Consider the following 16984-nt stretch of genomic DNA (forward strand, 5'->3'; position numbering starts at 1 on the left):
AATATATATATATTTATATATATGAATATGGTCTTGCTTGGTAGCCCAGACTGGCTTTGAACTCATTTTCCTGAACTCTAGGATTGTAGGTATGTGACATCATGCCCTGCACAGCCTATCTTTTTAAATTCAATTCTAAAAATTATTTTATTTTATATTTTTAAAATTTTTGTAAAATGGGCATAAGTTAAAATTTAGCATTTACCCTTTTCAACTATGCAGTTGGGTGGCAACGCCATCACCCTCACCACCTTTACAGCTTTTCAGACTTTTAACTCTGGACCCGTCACATGCCAACTCCTTATCCCTGGGTCCTCCACCGTTCTGCTCTCTGGCTCTGGCTATCCCAGGGACCGCTTCAAAGAGGTAATAGCACAGCTCTCGTGCTTCTGTGACTGGCTTGTTTCTCTTAGCACAGTGCCTTCCCTGTTCATCCATGTCATAGCACATCAGAATGGCATTCATTTTTAAAGCTCACTAATCCATTCTGTGATGGATCACATGCTGCTTATCCATCCATGGGTGGGTACTTGGGTGGCTTCCAGCTTCTGGCTACTGTGAATAAATGCCCAAGAGCACTACCGTGCAAACATCTCCATTAGACCCTGCTTTCATTCAGTTCCTTTGGGTATACCACCGATGGGATTGCTGGGCTCTATGCTAATTCTACTGTTAAGTTTTTGAGCACCTGCTGTCTTCAGGGCTGTGCCATCTTACACTCCATCATGAATTGGTGTTCACTGGTGCTTGGGCCTCATCAGCCTATATTTAGGTTGACTTTAACACACAAATCTGCTCCCCCCAACACATACACACATTTTAATGTCTCTGAAATGGGGAAACAGCCTATAATTAATACCATGTCTTTGTCTTAGCTTGCCATCATTTTTAATCCTTTCTTAGGGGTTCATAAAAATCATATCCTTCTCCTTAGAGAAGACTGTGCTAAAATGATTACCTGACCCCCTTCGGCTCATGTAGAGCCCTGTGGCAGTGGAACCTTAGGGAGGACTTAGCTCCCAGCTGACAGTCAGTGACTCCCTGTCTCTGCGGGGCTGCATGCCCTGTTTTCCCTGGAGACTTTACTATTCATGTTGCATATAGCTGGTTTCAGCTGTCCCAGGTCTCCAGCATGTCCCCTCCTTCCTGGCCATCCCCTTTGAGTCCAGCTGTGCTGTCACCGTCCCTTGTCCCTGCCTGTCGACTGCAGTCGTCCCATTTGCTCTTTTTGAGTCTGCCTGTCTTGCTGGCCTGCCGGCCTCCAGCCCCTCTCTTGATTGAGCCTACTTCTAGGACTTTAGCCAGTGAAACCCGTTTCCTCCTCCAGGTCCCCGGGGCCCACCCAGCCCAATTCCTCCACTGGCCTGTCACCTTTTTGAGTATTTCCTGTGACTTCTATTTTTTCTCCCTTAATCTGTTTTTCTCCAATTCCCCTGTCCCCAGCTGGAAGCCTCTGCTTTCAATCCACTTCCCCCTGATACAGTCCCCCGCCCCAACCCTTCCGCTCAGCCCCTCCAGGCAGATGCAGTGTCCTCTGGTCCTGAGGCTCCCTGTGATACTCCACCCCCAGTGATGGGAACACAGAGTCCCTGTGCCACCAAGACAACTTGCCACAGCTTTCCAACCAGACCCTGGCTCCCTTGTGACCCTGTCTTCACCCTGTGGACCTCCAGGTACTTAGAAAATTGAAGCAGACCCCCTGTAATTGGCTGGCCTCAACACTGCATGAGGCTTTCTCCTGTAGGAGCCTGTGGAGGGGGGGTTCCTTCAGAGTTCAGTTGCCAGCTCAGCTGATATAAGCTTCCCCTACCCCTTCCCTGTATGTCCCACACCAGTTCCGCCCACGAGACCCCTAGCTGGGAGGACACCGTCTTACTGTCCTTCTTCCCTGGCCCTTTCTCCTAACCTCTTTGTACCTGGAGGGTCTGTTTTGGATGCCTCACACCTTTGCTGCTCAGGAGAGCCTGAATGGCTGGAGAGTGATTGTCCCGGTGCTTTTGGTGTTTCTATGGTGATGAGTTCTTGCTGCAGGATGTGGGAACTGGAGCCCACAGGTGCAGGGTACCCTCACTGGACCAGCCCACATCCTTAGCTCAGCTGGCGAAGGAGGGGAAGTCTCCTCGAAGCTAGCACTGGAGAATGGAGACCAGAAGGGTGGGAAGGGATGATTGAGATGTTCCCCACTTTGTGTCAGCTAGAGATCAAGTCCTTTGTGTCACCACTGAAGGCCTGTCTGTAGGTAGGAGAGGGGACTTGGTCCTAGGGTCCATGGGATTACAGACTGAAAAGCTACAGTCATTTATCACAGTGTGGATTAGTGTGTCCACTTGGCACACTGGAGTGTGCAGGCTTTGGGGGGAGCTGCCATAGGTGTTTCATAGTTGTGTTCTTGTGACCCAGTGTACAGCTTGGAAAAGCAGATGCTCAGAGACCCTTGGTGAGCTGAGGCTGCACCTTCTCCTCATGAGTTGACAAGGCTAGAGTTCAGCAACTCCTCTTCCTGTGATTTCTCCCCTGGCATCCCTCTCAGAGACCCCAGCCAAGCAGCTCTGCTCCTCCAGCTCCTTCTGTTTTCTGAAATGTGTGTCATGTGGGTACACGTGTGCAATGCATGTGTCATGTGTGAGTCAATGAGACTACGCACAGGTGAGTGTCTGAGGGTGCAAGTGATGAACACGGTACATATGTATGGATGGATGTGCGGGTGTATTGCTGCTAGATGTGAGGGTGAAGGTGTGTGCAGTTACCTGCGCAATGCTGTCACACTCTAGCAGGACACTCATGGGGAGGAGGATCAGGAATTTCCACCCCCTCTTTGGCACTTAGAATCCTGCAGATGTCTTTGTTTCAAAAATCTACCTGGTGATCAGTTCTAGAAGAATGCCAGAGGTAGTCAGGCCCTTGGGTTGCACTGTTGGACTGCCTTGGTCTGGAGGAGCCAAGGAGGGCCTTGCTTTGACCCCAGGCCAGCCTCCTGCCTTCCCTTGGGCATCCTGCCAAGCTGTTGTCCCATAGGTCCCTCTATGAGTAAGCAGGCTGGCAGGGGAAAAAGACCTGTCCCCTGGGGGTGCTAGAGGACATGGTGGTGCTGGGGGACACAGTGATGCTGGAGATATGGTGGTGCTGGGGGACATGATAGTGCTAGGGACATGGTGGTGCTGGGGACATTGTGGTGCTGGGGACATGGTGGTGCTAGGGATATGGTGGTGCTGGAGACATGGTGACACTGGGAATGTGGTGATGCTGGGGATGTGGTGATCCTGGTGATGTGATCATGCTGGGGACATGGTGGGGCTGGGGATATGGTGGTGCTGGGGACATGGTAGTGCTGGGCACAGGGTAACTCTTCCCTCTTCTCTAGGTTCTTTAGCAGAAGCTGTAGTTGTGAGCAAGTATGAAGATCAAGAGGGAAGAAAAGCTGCTCCCAAGGGCAGGCGCTGGAGGTTAGCATGCCTGGCAGCTGCAGGGCCATCGGCTGGAGGACTGAGAGCAGCTGCAGGGATTAGCTGGTAGGAGGAGGTCACAGAATCTAATTACAGCTAACCCAGATCACAAGGCCCTTTTGTGTACAACAATTCTGAAAGTGAGAGAAGAGTTAGTTTCTCTTTTAAATTTATTTATTACTTTGTTTTATGTGTGTTTGTGTATTACCTGCATGTGTGTGAATGCACCCATGTTCTGCAATGCCCATGGAGTCAGAAGAGGGCATTGGAGTCCCTGGAACTGGAGTTACAGACAGTTGTTAGCTGGCATGTGTGTTCTAGGAATCAAACCCAGGTCCTCTGCAAGGGCAACCAGTGCTCTTAACTGTTGAGCCATCAGTTCAGCCTGAGAAGAGTTACTTTCTGTCAGACACGTGGAACTGAAAGAAGAGTAAGGAGTGTGAGGGAGGGAGGTGTGTCCCTGGCAGCCGTGAACAGGCACCGAAGGCTGCAGGACTATGATCTGCCTGTGTACATTAGGCAGTATCCCCCCACAGCTCTGAGCACCTGTGAGTTGGGACGATGTCTCCTCTGATTCCAACTGTTCAGGTCCAAGCTGACTTACAGGCCCAGCCTCTAGCAAAAAGCTCTGTGACTGTCAGTATTATTCATCTCTGTATTTCCCAGCCCTGTTCTGTGCCAGGCAGGCATGGATCTGGGCACACTGGAAAGGACAAATGCGTTCTACTTCCCAGGCAGACTGGGCCAGGAAAGGCACAGCCTGGAAAGTAGGAGCTGTCGGAGAAGCTAACTGAAAATGGGCGTTGGTCCAGCAATGGGAGGTTGGAGAGAGCACCACAAAGAGGAAAGCCACAGCAGGGTGCAGAGGGCAGAGCCACCACAGGTAGAACCTTGGAGTCCCCCATAGGAAGAAGAGGTAAGGCTCACCGAGGGGATGGGACAAGGGGAAAAGTCCTTGAATGGTGGGGTGTGGGTGAGGGGTCTTTTTCTGCAGATACTGGGGAGCCATGGAAGGTTCTGGAGCACAGGTGGAATCTGGGTTTCAGAGCAGCCTGACCAGCAGAGACACAGAACACAGCGTGGTGATCTAGGATGGGAAAGGCTTTTTTAGGAGACAGTGAGGCCGCATGCCATGGACAGTGGGACAGGGGAATGGATACTGGGGCTGACCTGTGCCTCAGTCTCCCCTGGCAGTGGCAGCAGACTGAGATATCTACCTACTAGGTTCATCACACATCTTGAAAAGACTTGGGGTTGAAATGTCTTTGTGTGTCTAGGAATTGGAAGTCAGAGGACAACTTGTGGGAGTTGGTTCTCTCCTTCCATCATGTGGGTCCTAGGACTCGAACTTAGGTCATCAGGCTTGGCAGCAAACACCTTTACCACTGAGCCATAGCTTATTTTTATATTAAAGCAGACACAGAACATGAAGTGATGTGTCTTCCTTTGGGTTATAATAGACAAGATTTCAAGTTTCTTTGACTGCTTTTCTGACCCTGGGGGTTTGGGACCAGGCTTCCACTCCATCCTTCCATCTGACAGCTGGAGGAATGGAGTCAAGAGAGGTAGGAATTCCCAGGGCACTTGGGAAGGCCCCAGGGGAGGGAAGCATGCTGCCTGGGGCTTCTGACTATCAGTCTTCATTCTGCCTACCTACTTCTTTAGAAGAGAAAGAGGTAGCGGCAAGGAAAACAGAGCAAGGGACAGAAGAAAGGCTTTTGACTCATGCTTTTTGCCAGGTACTTTAGATACACAAACCCATTTGCTTATCACTGCTATCTAGATTGACTAAGCTGAATTCTACAGATGAGGGCCACCTCCACCCAAATTATATCATTGGCCTCCTGAGTCCCATGGGAACCAAGTGGTGGAGTTGGGGGTTAGAACTCAGGTTTTCTCAATGTCAAATCTTTGCCTTTTAACCCAGATGGAACTCATTTGGGGCACCAGGAAGCACTGCTATAAAGAAAGGAGGAGACAGGATATTCCAGTTCTATGAATTACCCTCTGATCCCTCTTTCTTTGTCTGTTATAGCTCCCTGGGCCACCACGTCATGAACAGCACCCTGGGAAACAGGGGGGATGCTTGGGCCCCGAGCCACAGGCAGTGTCTCCTACCCTCTGTGGCTCACACTCCCTCTGTCACCGAAGTGACACCAGCCAAGAAGATAACCTTCCTCAAGCGAGGAGATCCCCAGTTTACTGGGGTTCGCGTAGCTGTTCACCAGCGCACCTTCAAGACCTTGAGTGCCCTGATGGATGAGCTGTCTCAACGAGTGCCCCTGTCCTTTGGGGTGCGTTCTGTCACCACACCCCACGGCCGGCATGGCCTCAGTGCCCTGGAGCAGCTGCAAGATGGGGGCTGCTACCTCTGCTCTGATAAGAAGGTTTCTAAGACTCCCAGAGAGCCAGGCCGGCTGCAGAGGAGAAACCCCTCTGCTGTGAAGTCACAGGGGTCTGAAGGTGGACGTGAGGCACTAGGAACATCCTCTTCCTGGAAGGGTCCCTTGGCCCCCAGGAGGATGACACTGGTGAGAAACGGAGACCCTAGATGCCAGCAGACAGTGGTTCTCAGCCACAGGAACACCAGGAACCTGATGGCCTTCCTCAGCAAAGCCTCAGAGCTGCTGCATTTTCCTGTGAAGCAGGTGTTCACAATCACTGGGAAAAAGGTAGGCTGGTGGCCAGGCCCTTTGAACCCTGAGTCCAAATACCTAGATGGAATGAGGGAGTATTCTTGATTGCTCTGCTACTCATTAAAGGTGAAGAGAGGGCCAGTGGGATGGTTCAACGGATAGAGGTGCTTGTCACCCAGCCTGATAGCCTCAGTTTGATCCCTGGGACCCACATGGTAGAGGAGAGAGCCAATTCCATAAGTCCTCTGACCGCCACATGCAAGTACACACACACACACACACACACACACACACTCACACACACACTCACACACACACACACACACACCCACACACACGCACACACACACACACACACACACAACCCCCCCACACACACTCACACACACACACACTCACACACACACACTCACACACACTTTCCTTCTTAGAAACACACACACTCTCACACACACTCACACACACGCACACACACACACTCACACACACACACTCTCACACACACTCACACACACGCACACTCACACACACACACACTCACACACTCAGACACACACACACACACTCACACACTCAGACACACACACACACACTCACACACTCAGACACACACACACACACTCACACACTCAGACACACACACACACACTCACACACTCAGACACACACACACACACTCACACACTCAGACACACACACACACACTCACACACTCAGACACACACACACACACTCACACACTCAGACACACACACACACACTCACACACTCAGACACACACACACACACTCACACACTCAGACACACACACACACACTCACACACTCAGACACACACACACACACTCACACACTCAGACACACACACACACACTCACACACTCAGACACACACACACACACTCACACACTCAGACACACACACACACACTCACACACTCAGACACACACACACACACTCACACACTCAGACACACACACACACACTCACACACTCAGACACACACACACACACTCACACACTCAGACACACACACACACACTCACACACTCAGACACACACACACACACTCACACACTCAGACACACACACACACACTCACACACTCAGACACACACACACACACTCACACACACGCACACACACACACACACACACACATACACACACACACACACACTCACACACACACACACACACGCACGCACACGCACACACACAATTAAATAATTCAATAAATGAATGAATTTAACAATGTTTTTAAAAGTGAAGAGGGCGGAGGTATTACGTCAAATCAGTTAAGCAAACAGGTGATCACCAGGGCTGGAGACAGAGCTCAGCTGGTAGAGAACTCACCATGAAAACTTGAGGACCTGAGTTGGGATCCCCAGCACATGTGAAAATCTGAGCATGGAAACACGCCATCTATTTATCCTCCCAGCCCCGGGGAGGCGGAGACAGGTGGATTTCTGGAGCTCACTGACCAACCATCCATCCTTGATAATTTGGTGAGCTCCAGCTTCACTGAGAGCTGCTGTCTCAAAAAATAAGGTGGGGAGGGTAGATTTCTGACCTCCACACACATGTGCACACATGCATATACTCACAAACACATAATACACTACACACACAACACACATACGCACACAATTACACACATACACATAACGCAAAACAAGGCAACCTGACTCACATTCTTAGCTCCCATTTGGGAAATACTTGGTGTGTAATGAGCACTGACACACTATTCATTTTTCTTCAGTCTTCTCAATTGTGAGTTTAGTGTAGTAAACAAACCACTCAAGTTGCCCTTAAGCATAGAGATTTAACTCAGGGCCTTAGGGAACTGCTAGGTTTGAGCTTGGATCTGGGTCTACAGGGATGTTTTACCACATCCTTCAGGAAGGTACTGCCTTTGCTGGAAGCCACTTCGAAGGTTGATTTCAAGAACACATTGGTGGGGTGGCAGACAAGCTTAGGAAACAGCACTCAACAAGCTGCCATAGCTACCTCCTAACTCGAAGAATCACTGGGAGAAAGAGTCTGCTGTTGCTCCCTCAGCTGCTGTCACCTCCCAAGCCCCACAGCACAGCAACACCAGCCACACACAGGATGAGCTGGTATCTGCCAAGCTGCTCTCTTCCCACTCTTGACCAAGGGTGCCCAACTGAAGGAGAATCCAGCCTGTGCCCAGCCCTAACTGCGGAGGCTAGTGAGTGTTGTGTGTGCCTTTCTAGGTCTGGAAGAACATGAGTCTCCCCGAAAGGTGGGCATGGCAGAGGACGGAGCGGGACTGACCTAATTTGGTCTCCTCACAGTCTGTGCCTACAACTGCTCAGCACTGGGGCCTCTGCCCCACTAGTGCTTCTACTTACAAACCTGAGCTTTACTAGCTGTGAAGGCAGCTCTCCTTCCTACAGTCAGAATTTTATTTACTTATTAGGCATGCTAACACATGCCTGTAATTCCAGTACTCAGGAGGCGGAGGCAAGAGAATTGCAAGTTTGAGGCCAGCCTGGGTTATGTAGAGTTTCAGATTAGTCTCAGCTATGTAGTGAGAGATTTTGTCTCAACAAAAGTACAAACATATTCACTTTTTGCCCCAAAGTCTTCACATCATCATTGTGCCCTGCCTTCTAGTTTGGTCACAATCCCATCTTGCTATTCTCTCCCTTAAGCACTATCAAAGTTATTGACCAGCAAAGTTCCTTATATAAGAAGTCAAGGGGGCTGGAGAGATGACACAGTGGTTAAGAGCACTGACTGCTCTCACAGAGGACCCAGGTTCAGTAACCATCAACCACACGGTGACAAAAAGCCCTCCATAACTCCAGTTCCAGGGGATCTGATGCCCTCTTCTGAGGGCATTGTACAACATGGGTACACTTACATACATGCAGGCAATACACTCATACACATAAAATAAAATAAAAGTAAAATATTAAAAATTAAGAAGTCAAGTAAAAAGAAATTGGCTGTGGTATTGTCCTAGTTTGCTCTTCTATTTCTGTGATAAAACATTCTGACCAAAATCAACTTAGGAGAGAGAAGCATTTGTTTGACTTACATTTCCAGTTCACAATTCATCATCGAGGGGACTCCAGGCAGGGGCTCAAGCAGGAGCTGAAACCCACACCCTAGAGGAATGCTGTTTGTTGGTTTTCTCTCTGGCTCATTCCCAGCTTTCCTCCACAGCCCAGGCCCACCTGCCTGGGGATGGTGCTGCCCACAATGGGCTGGGCCCTTCCACACCAATCATCATTAAGACTGTCTCTCACAGATGCGGCCGCAGGTCAATCTGATTGAGGAAATTCTTCAGTTGAAGTTCCCTCTTTCCAGGTGACTCCAGGTTATGTCAAGTTGACAATAGAAACTAGCCAGGACAAATACATACCTTGGAGAGCTTTGAAGAAAACTAGGCAGCCTCCCACAAGGCTGTTGCTGATGTTTAAAATTCCCTTCCACTGTTCATCTGCTGCTTCTGCCTTCTGCTGGCTCCTCGGCCGATGGTGGAGTGACTAAGCCATAACCCTGGGAGTCTAAGTCCTCAGAGGCCCCTCCTGTATGGGGTCTGTGGTTAACTTTTCCCACTGCACATGGCGGCCTCAAAAGGCCCCCACCAGGCTTGTCCCCACTGTGAAACAGCAGCCTGACTTCCCCTTCATAACAGAACCAATCACCCATCCTACCCAGAAACCCCCTTTCTGCCTGTTGGTTCATCATCCTGAGAAGCCCTGGATGGCCAGGTGACTGTCTCAACCTCTAGCTTCCAGTTCTCTTGGGTCTGAGGCCTCCAAACCAACAAAGTCCAAAGTTGCTAGGACAGGAAGGAATGTGTACATGGCTGGGTCATAGACCTGCCAGCAATAAGGAGCCTCTCTCACTCCCAGGTGTCTGTGGAGAATGGAAGCAGCAGTCCATATCTGTTGACTTGGAAACAGCATCCCATCCTGTAGAAAACACCTCAACACCATAGAGGAATGCCTCCCACAGGTCTCACTATGTAGCCCTGGCTGGCCTGGAACTCTCACTATGTAGACCAGGCTGACATCAAACTCACAGAGATCTTCCTGCTTCTGCCTCCTGAGCGCTGGGATTAAAAGTGTGCACCACCATGCCCAGCTACTCGGTGAATTATGTGGGTGCTAGCCCGCTGCCGCACATCCTTTGCCATAAAGTCTTCGTGGATGACATCAGTGGTGAATAGGCATTCTGTAAGCCTGCATAGGGTGATATTGGAAGAAGGATGATGGGTGAGGAACATCATCTCTAAAACAAATGCCTAGTCCAGTGAGTAGAAACTCCCCAACAGAAACATCCCTAGTATGTACCTGCCGCCGTGACAGAAGGATGCAGCTTCATTAGCCTCTCACCAAGTGGCTGGCTGTGTTCCTCAAGGTATGATGCAAATCACAAGTTGAATGTTAGTTTCCACCCTTGGCAGAGCATCCTCTGAGAAGGCACAGTAGCTTTTGTAGTGAAGATAGCTTGGAAAGGGCAACCGGCGTTTTTGGTGACCACTCACCAAGGCCAGAGTGGAGATACTTTGGAAGTTTCTGCAGATTTCCTTGCTACCAGCCCTCCAAGCCTGGTCCTTCCTAGTTCTTGAGTCCCAGTTGGAGCTCCTAACCACTGCCCATAAATGGCTAAAGAACCTCTAGTCATTGTCTCTAATTATTGATCCCTCTGTAAAAAAAAAAAAAAATCAACCAAACTCAATGATTCCCTCGCCACCACCACCCCCCACTTTCATGGCCCCTGAGTGGATCTGTAATGCTGTCACAGCCAACTTCAGGCCATGTTGACAAACTGTAAAACTATTTGTGACTCAGTATCCTATAAGGTCGTCTTCAGTCTGCTGGTGCTAGTGAATGTCCCAGGAAGTCCCAGGTATGTGCTGAGGCGTTTGCAACCCAGTGGTCCAGGTGAGCCTTGAGTGGAGACACCAGCTCAGTTTCCTTGTGCCTCAGTCCACACTCCTTAGCTGTAGCCCTGCTTCAGCACGTGCTTCATGTCCTCATGGACCACAGAACATATGGTCCATCTGTATCCCAGCACCCAGCAGAATCCCATTTCTACATCTGAGATTTGGCTACAAAGGAAGAAGTACTTCTTTGGCAACTGCTGTGGAGGTGTCCAAGCCTCTGGCTGTCCTTGAATGGACAGTTTAGATGCTGATCCTGCCACTTTTAAGGTCATCCTACCAGTTGGCCTTTGCAAGTCTTAAAATGAGAATCTACGATGCACAGAGCAAGAGCCAAGTAGTACTGCACTGCTGCTATTACAGGATGGACCACTGTCATCACCAGTGATCACCAGTGATCATCACCAGTGTCATCACCTTCAAACCCAACCAAGTTGCATAACAAATTTCAGATTCCCACACTGAAAATTCACTGCCTGTGACATACTGTGTCATCCATAGCTCAGCACAGAAAGCAGAATTCTCTCTTGATATCTTCACCAGAGAGGAATTCTGATTAAAGTTTCAGTGTCTCAAGATTCACTGAAAGCCTGGAGGAGCCCAGACTGGACTGCCATTGAATTGACCCATCAGGGGAGACGCCTGTAGCTCACTGAAGGCGGTGCGCTGCTGGGGTCATCACTGGGATGACTGGGCTCAGTATCATCCCAGCATGGCTGATACAGCAGAATGAAGAAGGTGGTGCGTAGAAGCTGAAGAGCAGGCACCAGAACCATAAAAGGCTTGATAGTGAAGCAGAGGCCATCTTCCTTTCACTTGTGACAGTTGACATAAACAAAAGATGTCCAAGGTGCAGGTGTTCTTTTCCACAGATCCTGGATTCTACCTCTCTGTGGGGATAAGGGCATTGTTTATACACCAGTCCTCGCTGGAGAGTCTGATCTCCCCAAAATATGGCTGATCTATAAATGGATAGATCTGAGTCATGGCCATAGTTGTGAGATAGAGTCAAAGAAGAAATATACCTAGAAGTTTAAAAAAAAAAAAACTTCTAGTGAACTGTGCTGGAAGATAACACAGTTATGTGTGATTTGGGAGAGCTATGTGTCCTTTGGTTAAGTACTAAAGAACATGACTGTGGAGTCACATAGAGTGTTCTTGTTTGGTAAGAAACTGTCCAACTGTCTTCCAAAGTGGCTATACCATATGCTATACCATATTTCATTCCCATCAGCAACGAGTGAGAGTTCCTGGTGCTCCACAGCTTCCTCAACATTTGATGTTGTCAGGGTTCTAGAGTTTGGCCATTTTAATCACCATGTGGTGGTGCTTATTTGTAAATGTGTCTGCCTTCTATTTTGAGAGAACTGAAAAGAACACACTCCACACTTTAAATATGGGAAGGAATTCCCCAGCAAACTGCAGTTCATGCCAATAGTAGTGTAAGCCTTCAAATGTGCAGGGCCTCTGGAGCAGGGTGAATCCTCTAAGATGGTCCCTTCTTGCTGGAATAGAATCCAGGAGTGTAGCCTGCTCAGCTCTGAGCCAGGAGTCAGCAGGGACACTTCCTGTTGGTGGGTCCAGGGAAAGGGCAGAAGCCTAGACACTATTAGAGAGTTCAAGAAGAGAAGGATTGCCTAGGAGAACAAGGCCTTGTCCCCACTGCTCCACCCAGGGACAGTGGGTTCAGACTGTATTGGAATACAGAGTCAGACACTAGAGAGAACTCTCCACCTGGGAAAACTATAGGGGAGAACTCCACATGGGGGCTGTGAGTTTTCTGCTATGGGTGCTTTACAAACATGTTCCAGGGGAGTATATGTACACACAGGGAAGTAGCTTTAGGGCCCTGACCTTTCTTCCATGCCAAGTGACCTGTGGTAACAAGCTCTCAGCTGGTGGAGAAAAAGAGGCCATGCAATAGGATGCCAGCCACAGGCGAGTGATGGAAACATCATAGGGTATAGAGACCCACAATGGGATGTACAGGAGCCAGGGAGCTGGGAGATGGAGTTCTTCCTCCCTGGACTCCCAACTCCATTCTCCCTTCCTCCAGGTGGACTCTCTGCAGACTTTGCTGCAGGGCCCTGCTCTGCTGGTGTGTGCTGGGAATGAGGCCTTCAGACATACGGGGATAGAAGGAAGAAACAGGACGGGACCTTTATGTGGTCTGACTACAAGGACCAAAAGCGGTGAGTCAGTCTGGGGCTTCCAGGCTTCCTGGCACTGGATGGTGGTGCCATAGACTTGCAGTTATCACTTCTGGACCACTCAGAAAAGGTGCTTCGGCCTGGTTCTCAGTCTTCCAGGCATTCCAGGGTCTCTGGCTTCTTCCTCTTTCTATCACTCTTAACTGGGTAGAAAACCTGCTGGGCACATAAGAGAATATTGTGGGATTTTAAAACAGGAAAAATTTTAGCTCAAGGTTTCAGGATCTAAAATAACCGTTAAGAATCCCAGTGGGGGGGGTGCTGGAAAGATAGGTCTATGGTTAAAAGCACTGACTGCTTTTCCTGAGAACCTGGGTTCAGTTCCTAGCACCCACCTAGCAGCTAACAACCAACCATAACTCCAGTTCCAGGGAATCCAACTCCTTCTGGCATTGTACACATGATACATTTACATACATGCAGGTAAGACACTCATACACATAAAAATAACTCAAAAAAATTTTTTAAAAAGAATCCCAGTGGACATGACATCACGAAGGTGCTGAGCCCTGTGAGGGTGGCATTCAAGGTCTTCAGAGTCATGACTATCTTGAGCAGCAGCCATGGTCTGCAGCATGGTCTGCAGTGCAATGACAAAACATGCCATGACTGTGAACCATCCATGCAGACATGCAGATGGTTATTTGTTCATGCAAAAAGGCTGCACTGTGCCACGGTCTAGGCTTTGTTACTAGAATATACTTTGACGGCATTGTTCACAAGTGCATAATAAAACCTACAGCAAAATTATTGGAATGATAACGGGGAGGTTTTGGTGAGTGAACTAAGCACTCTTTTTTTGTGAGACTCCATTAAGAAAATGAACAACAAAGGTGTCAGCGACTGTGACACATCAAGGGCTGGGGCACAAAGACGATGGTCCAGGCTCATCTCCGGAGGAGCCCCTAGGCTTGCTTGATGCTTTCTTTTGCCCAGATGTACCCATTTGGGTCTGTCCTGCTGGCTGTGGGTACAATTTTTGCACAAATGTCCTGCCTTCCCATCAAGCATAGCTCAGGAGATGAAGTGAGAAAACCGGGGCTGCATTCTTCCCTAGGGCAGCTTTCCATCACTAGAAGCCCTTTTTCTTTTTTCCTACCCAGGGTGTAGGCTAGACTATCAGGAACTGGTACAGTGTATTCAGATCTTTCCCGGTCATCATTCTTAGAGCCTGACCAGCATGAGGAAGGTCAGTCACCATGACTAATCGCAGCACAGTTTACAGTTTGCCATCAGATCCCTGAGCTTGCCTCCTGTACTGGAGTTGTCAGTGAATGCCCACTCTTCTGCTCTACCTGTGATGCCATGTCTCTCCAGACCCTGACTATGGCTGGTGGAATGCAGCAAGCATTAAAATGGGCAGTGAACATTCTGTGCAACAAACTTTCTACACGGTAGCTTTATATGTACTAACTTTTATATGTAGCAAGTGCTGTGTGCATAGAGGCACAACCCAAGCTGTATTAGTTAGTTTCTTCAACAGATCAGGAAACAGCTCTACCCAAACGTCCCAGCAGGCCACTGGGAGCATGGAGGTTGGATTCAGACAATTCGTTCTTAGTTCTCTGTGGGTCCCACAGGTGCCTCTGAAGATAGTCCTTCTAGAACGGCTCTGCCCTTGTCTTGCCACTGTTCATGTTCTTCTTTATCCCATGCTGCCCAGTAGCTCACTGCCTTTCTCTCTCCTCCTACTCCACTGTGCAACAGGATACTGGGGACCAAAGGCCAAGCAGAGCATGATGCACTCGAGGTCCAGGTCCGGCAGCAGGCTGCAGCCGTTTTCCTTGCTGTCAGAGAGGTCTGGTCTCAGTGACCATCTTAAATCCAGTCACCCTGCTTGGGTGGGACCTGCCTTGAACAGGTACCCTCAGGACACTCCTTCCCTGCCTGGCCCCTTGGTGGCTGGTGATGATGTGGAGAAGAAGGTCTGCATGAATAAGGATGGCAGTCTGTCTGTGGAGATGAAAGTACGCTTCCTGCTCTTGGGCGAGGATGCCCTGAGGTGGTCCCAGAAGGTGGGGCATGCCAGTGTCTTTACAGCAGCCAGTGGGGAGGGTCAGGTCCTGGGGGAAGCTGACCCCCCTCTGTTGCAGACAAGAGGGCCACACTTGGGGCTTCTCAGAGCCTGGAGCCCAAGGACTGGGTCCCTTTGATGGAGGATGCCAGGGGGCCTTTGATGGAGGTCAGCAGCCAGGGCCAGGCTATGACATCTGGAGGAATCCCCTGACTACCCGCAAGGGAACAGGGCCAGCTCAGAAGAGATGGGAGCTAACCCAACTCTCCTGCTGCAGGAGCCACAGGAGCCAGGGGGCCAATGGAAGGGAAAGACATGTCAAGGACAGTGCCAGCCCAGCCTCAAGTCTCAGATGCCCTGAAAGTAGCCAGCCAGGCTCCTGCTGCCCCTGGACCCCAGAGGATGGGGTAGGCAGAGACAGCTTTTGTCCAGCCTCCTCAGTTTCTTCCCAGAGTGGGGCTGAGCTAGAAGCTGATAAAAGCCCCTGCTCAGAGGGCACAGGGCTCTGTGACTTGGGACAATGCCAAAGCCTGGGAACTAGGACCCAAGATATGGAAAAGGCTTTTTATGACACATCAGACAGTGCCCAGTCTCATGAGAAGTCTGGGGAGTGGGCTGGTCATCACAAGAGTGGCACGAGCCAAGCAAGGGCCATGACTTCCCAGGGTAAGGTCACCCAGGGTGATAGCACTTGTGTTCCCACCCTAAGCCCTTTTTCCTTGAGCCACATGGACCTTCATAAAGAGAAGTGTGAACAGGGTACTAGGTGCCATGAGGCCAGAGGTGGGTCTGTGCTAAGACTACCCCTGGCTCCAGACCATTCTGGCTCTTGGGATGCAGAGAGGGACATTCCCCCAGCGCCTGCCTGTGTCCCAGCCCAGCAGAGGAAGAGAAAGCAAAAGAGACCAGCGAGTGCTGTGTGCTTGCCCAGTGTCTCTGTCTGTCATCGAGTGACCCAGAAAGGCCAAGCCAGGCAGTGTCACCACTGCAGGGTCACCCAGGTCCCACTGGACTCACTCACAGTCCTACAAATACCAAGGCCGCCAGACAGTGGAAAGACCTGTACAGGAGACCCAGAGCCACAATATCCTCAAAACTCATCAGGTATCGGGAATCAGCCTTCCAGGGGCCTCAGAACACCCTTCTTTGGTTCCCTTGGCTTTCAGGACCCACCAGCAGTCAGCAAATCCACCATCACGTCTGTGAGTAACTCAGACCATGTTTCCAGTTTTTACCATCCTAGCACTCGCTCTGCAGAGCCAGCAGGGGACACCGAGTCGAGGCGTCACTCTGTGGCTCCCACACCTGTCTGTATGCAAGGGGCTGCTTCCCTATGAAATGAGGCAGGGAGCACCCCTGAACCTTCATCCTCTGTTTTGCCGTACAGATGGCCGGAAGCAGAAGATTCATGGACCCCTCAAGACCACTGCTGCTCACAGACTGTTACCTCCTCCATCCTGGGGACTCCCAGTGGTCAAACACAGGCCCCCTTCTCTGAGACCTGCTGGGTAGATAACAGCATCTGCCCCACTTCACCCAAGGAGCAACGTACTCTGGGAACCACCCTTCAAGCAGCAGTAACAGTGGCAGTAACTGCAGAATAGCTGAAGGTCACGCCGGGCTTGGGAGGGTTGTTCTGTGGAAGGCCCCTGGTGGCGGGGGAAGCCAGGAGGAGGAGGAGGAGGAGGGGGAGGGGGCGAGGAGGAAGAGGAGGGGCAGGGAGGAGGAGGGGGAGGACCAGGAGGAAGGGGAGGATCA

At 50.2% G+C, this 16984-nt stretch overlaps 1 protein-coding gene across 1 annotated transcript in view; it reads left to right on the forward strand.

Annotated features, from left to right (window-relative positions):
- The first annotated feature begins 5497 nt into the window (after positions 1-5497).
- Rp1l1 (RP1 like 1) overlaps positions 5498-16984 on the forward strand; it is a 14612-nt gene continuing 3125 nt past the window's right edge. The window contains 5 exon segments of the mRNA XM_029561103.1: positions 5498-6115; positions 13059-13194; positions 14920-15290; positions 15292-16777; positions 16780-16881. Coding sequence (XP_029416963.1) covers positions 5498-6115; positions 13059-13194; positions 14920-15290; positions 15292-16777; positions 16780-16881 — 2713 coding nt within the window.

Source organism: Nannospalax galili, unplaced genomic scaffold, assembly GCF_000622305.1.
Source record: "Nannospalax galili isolate Female #2095 unplaced genomic scaffold, S.galili_v1.0 scaffold612, whole genome shotgun sequence".
Classification (NCBI taxonomy): Eukaryota; Metazoa; Chordata; class Mammalia; order Rodentia; family Spalacidae; genus Nannospalax; species Nannospalax galili.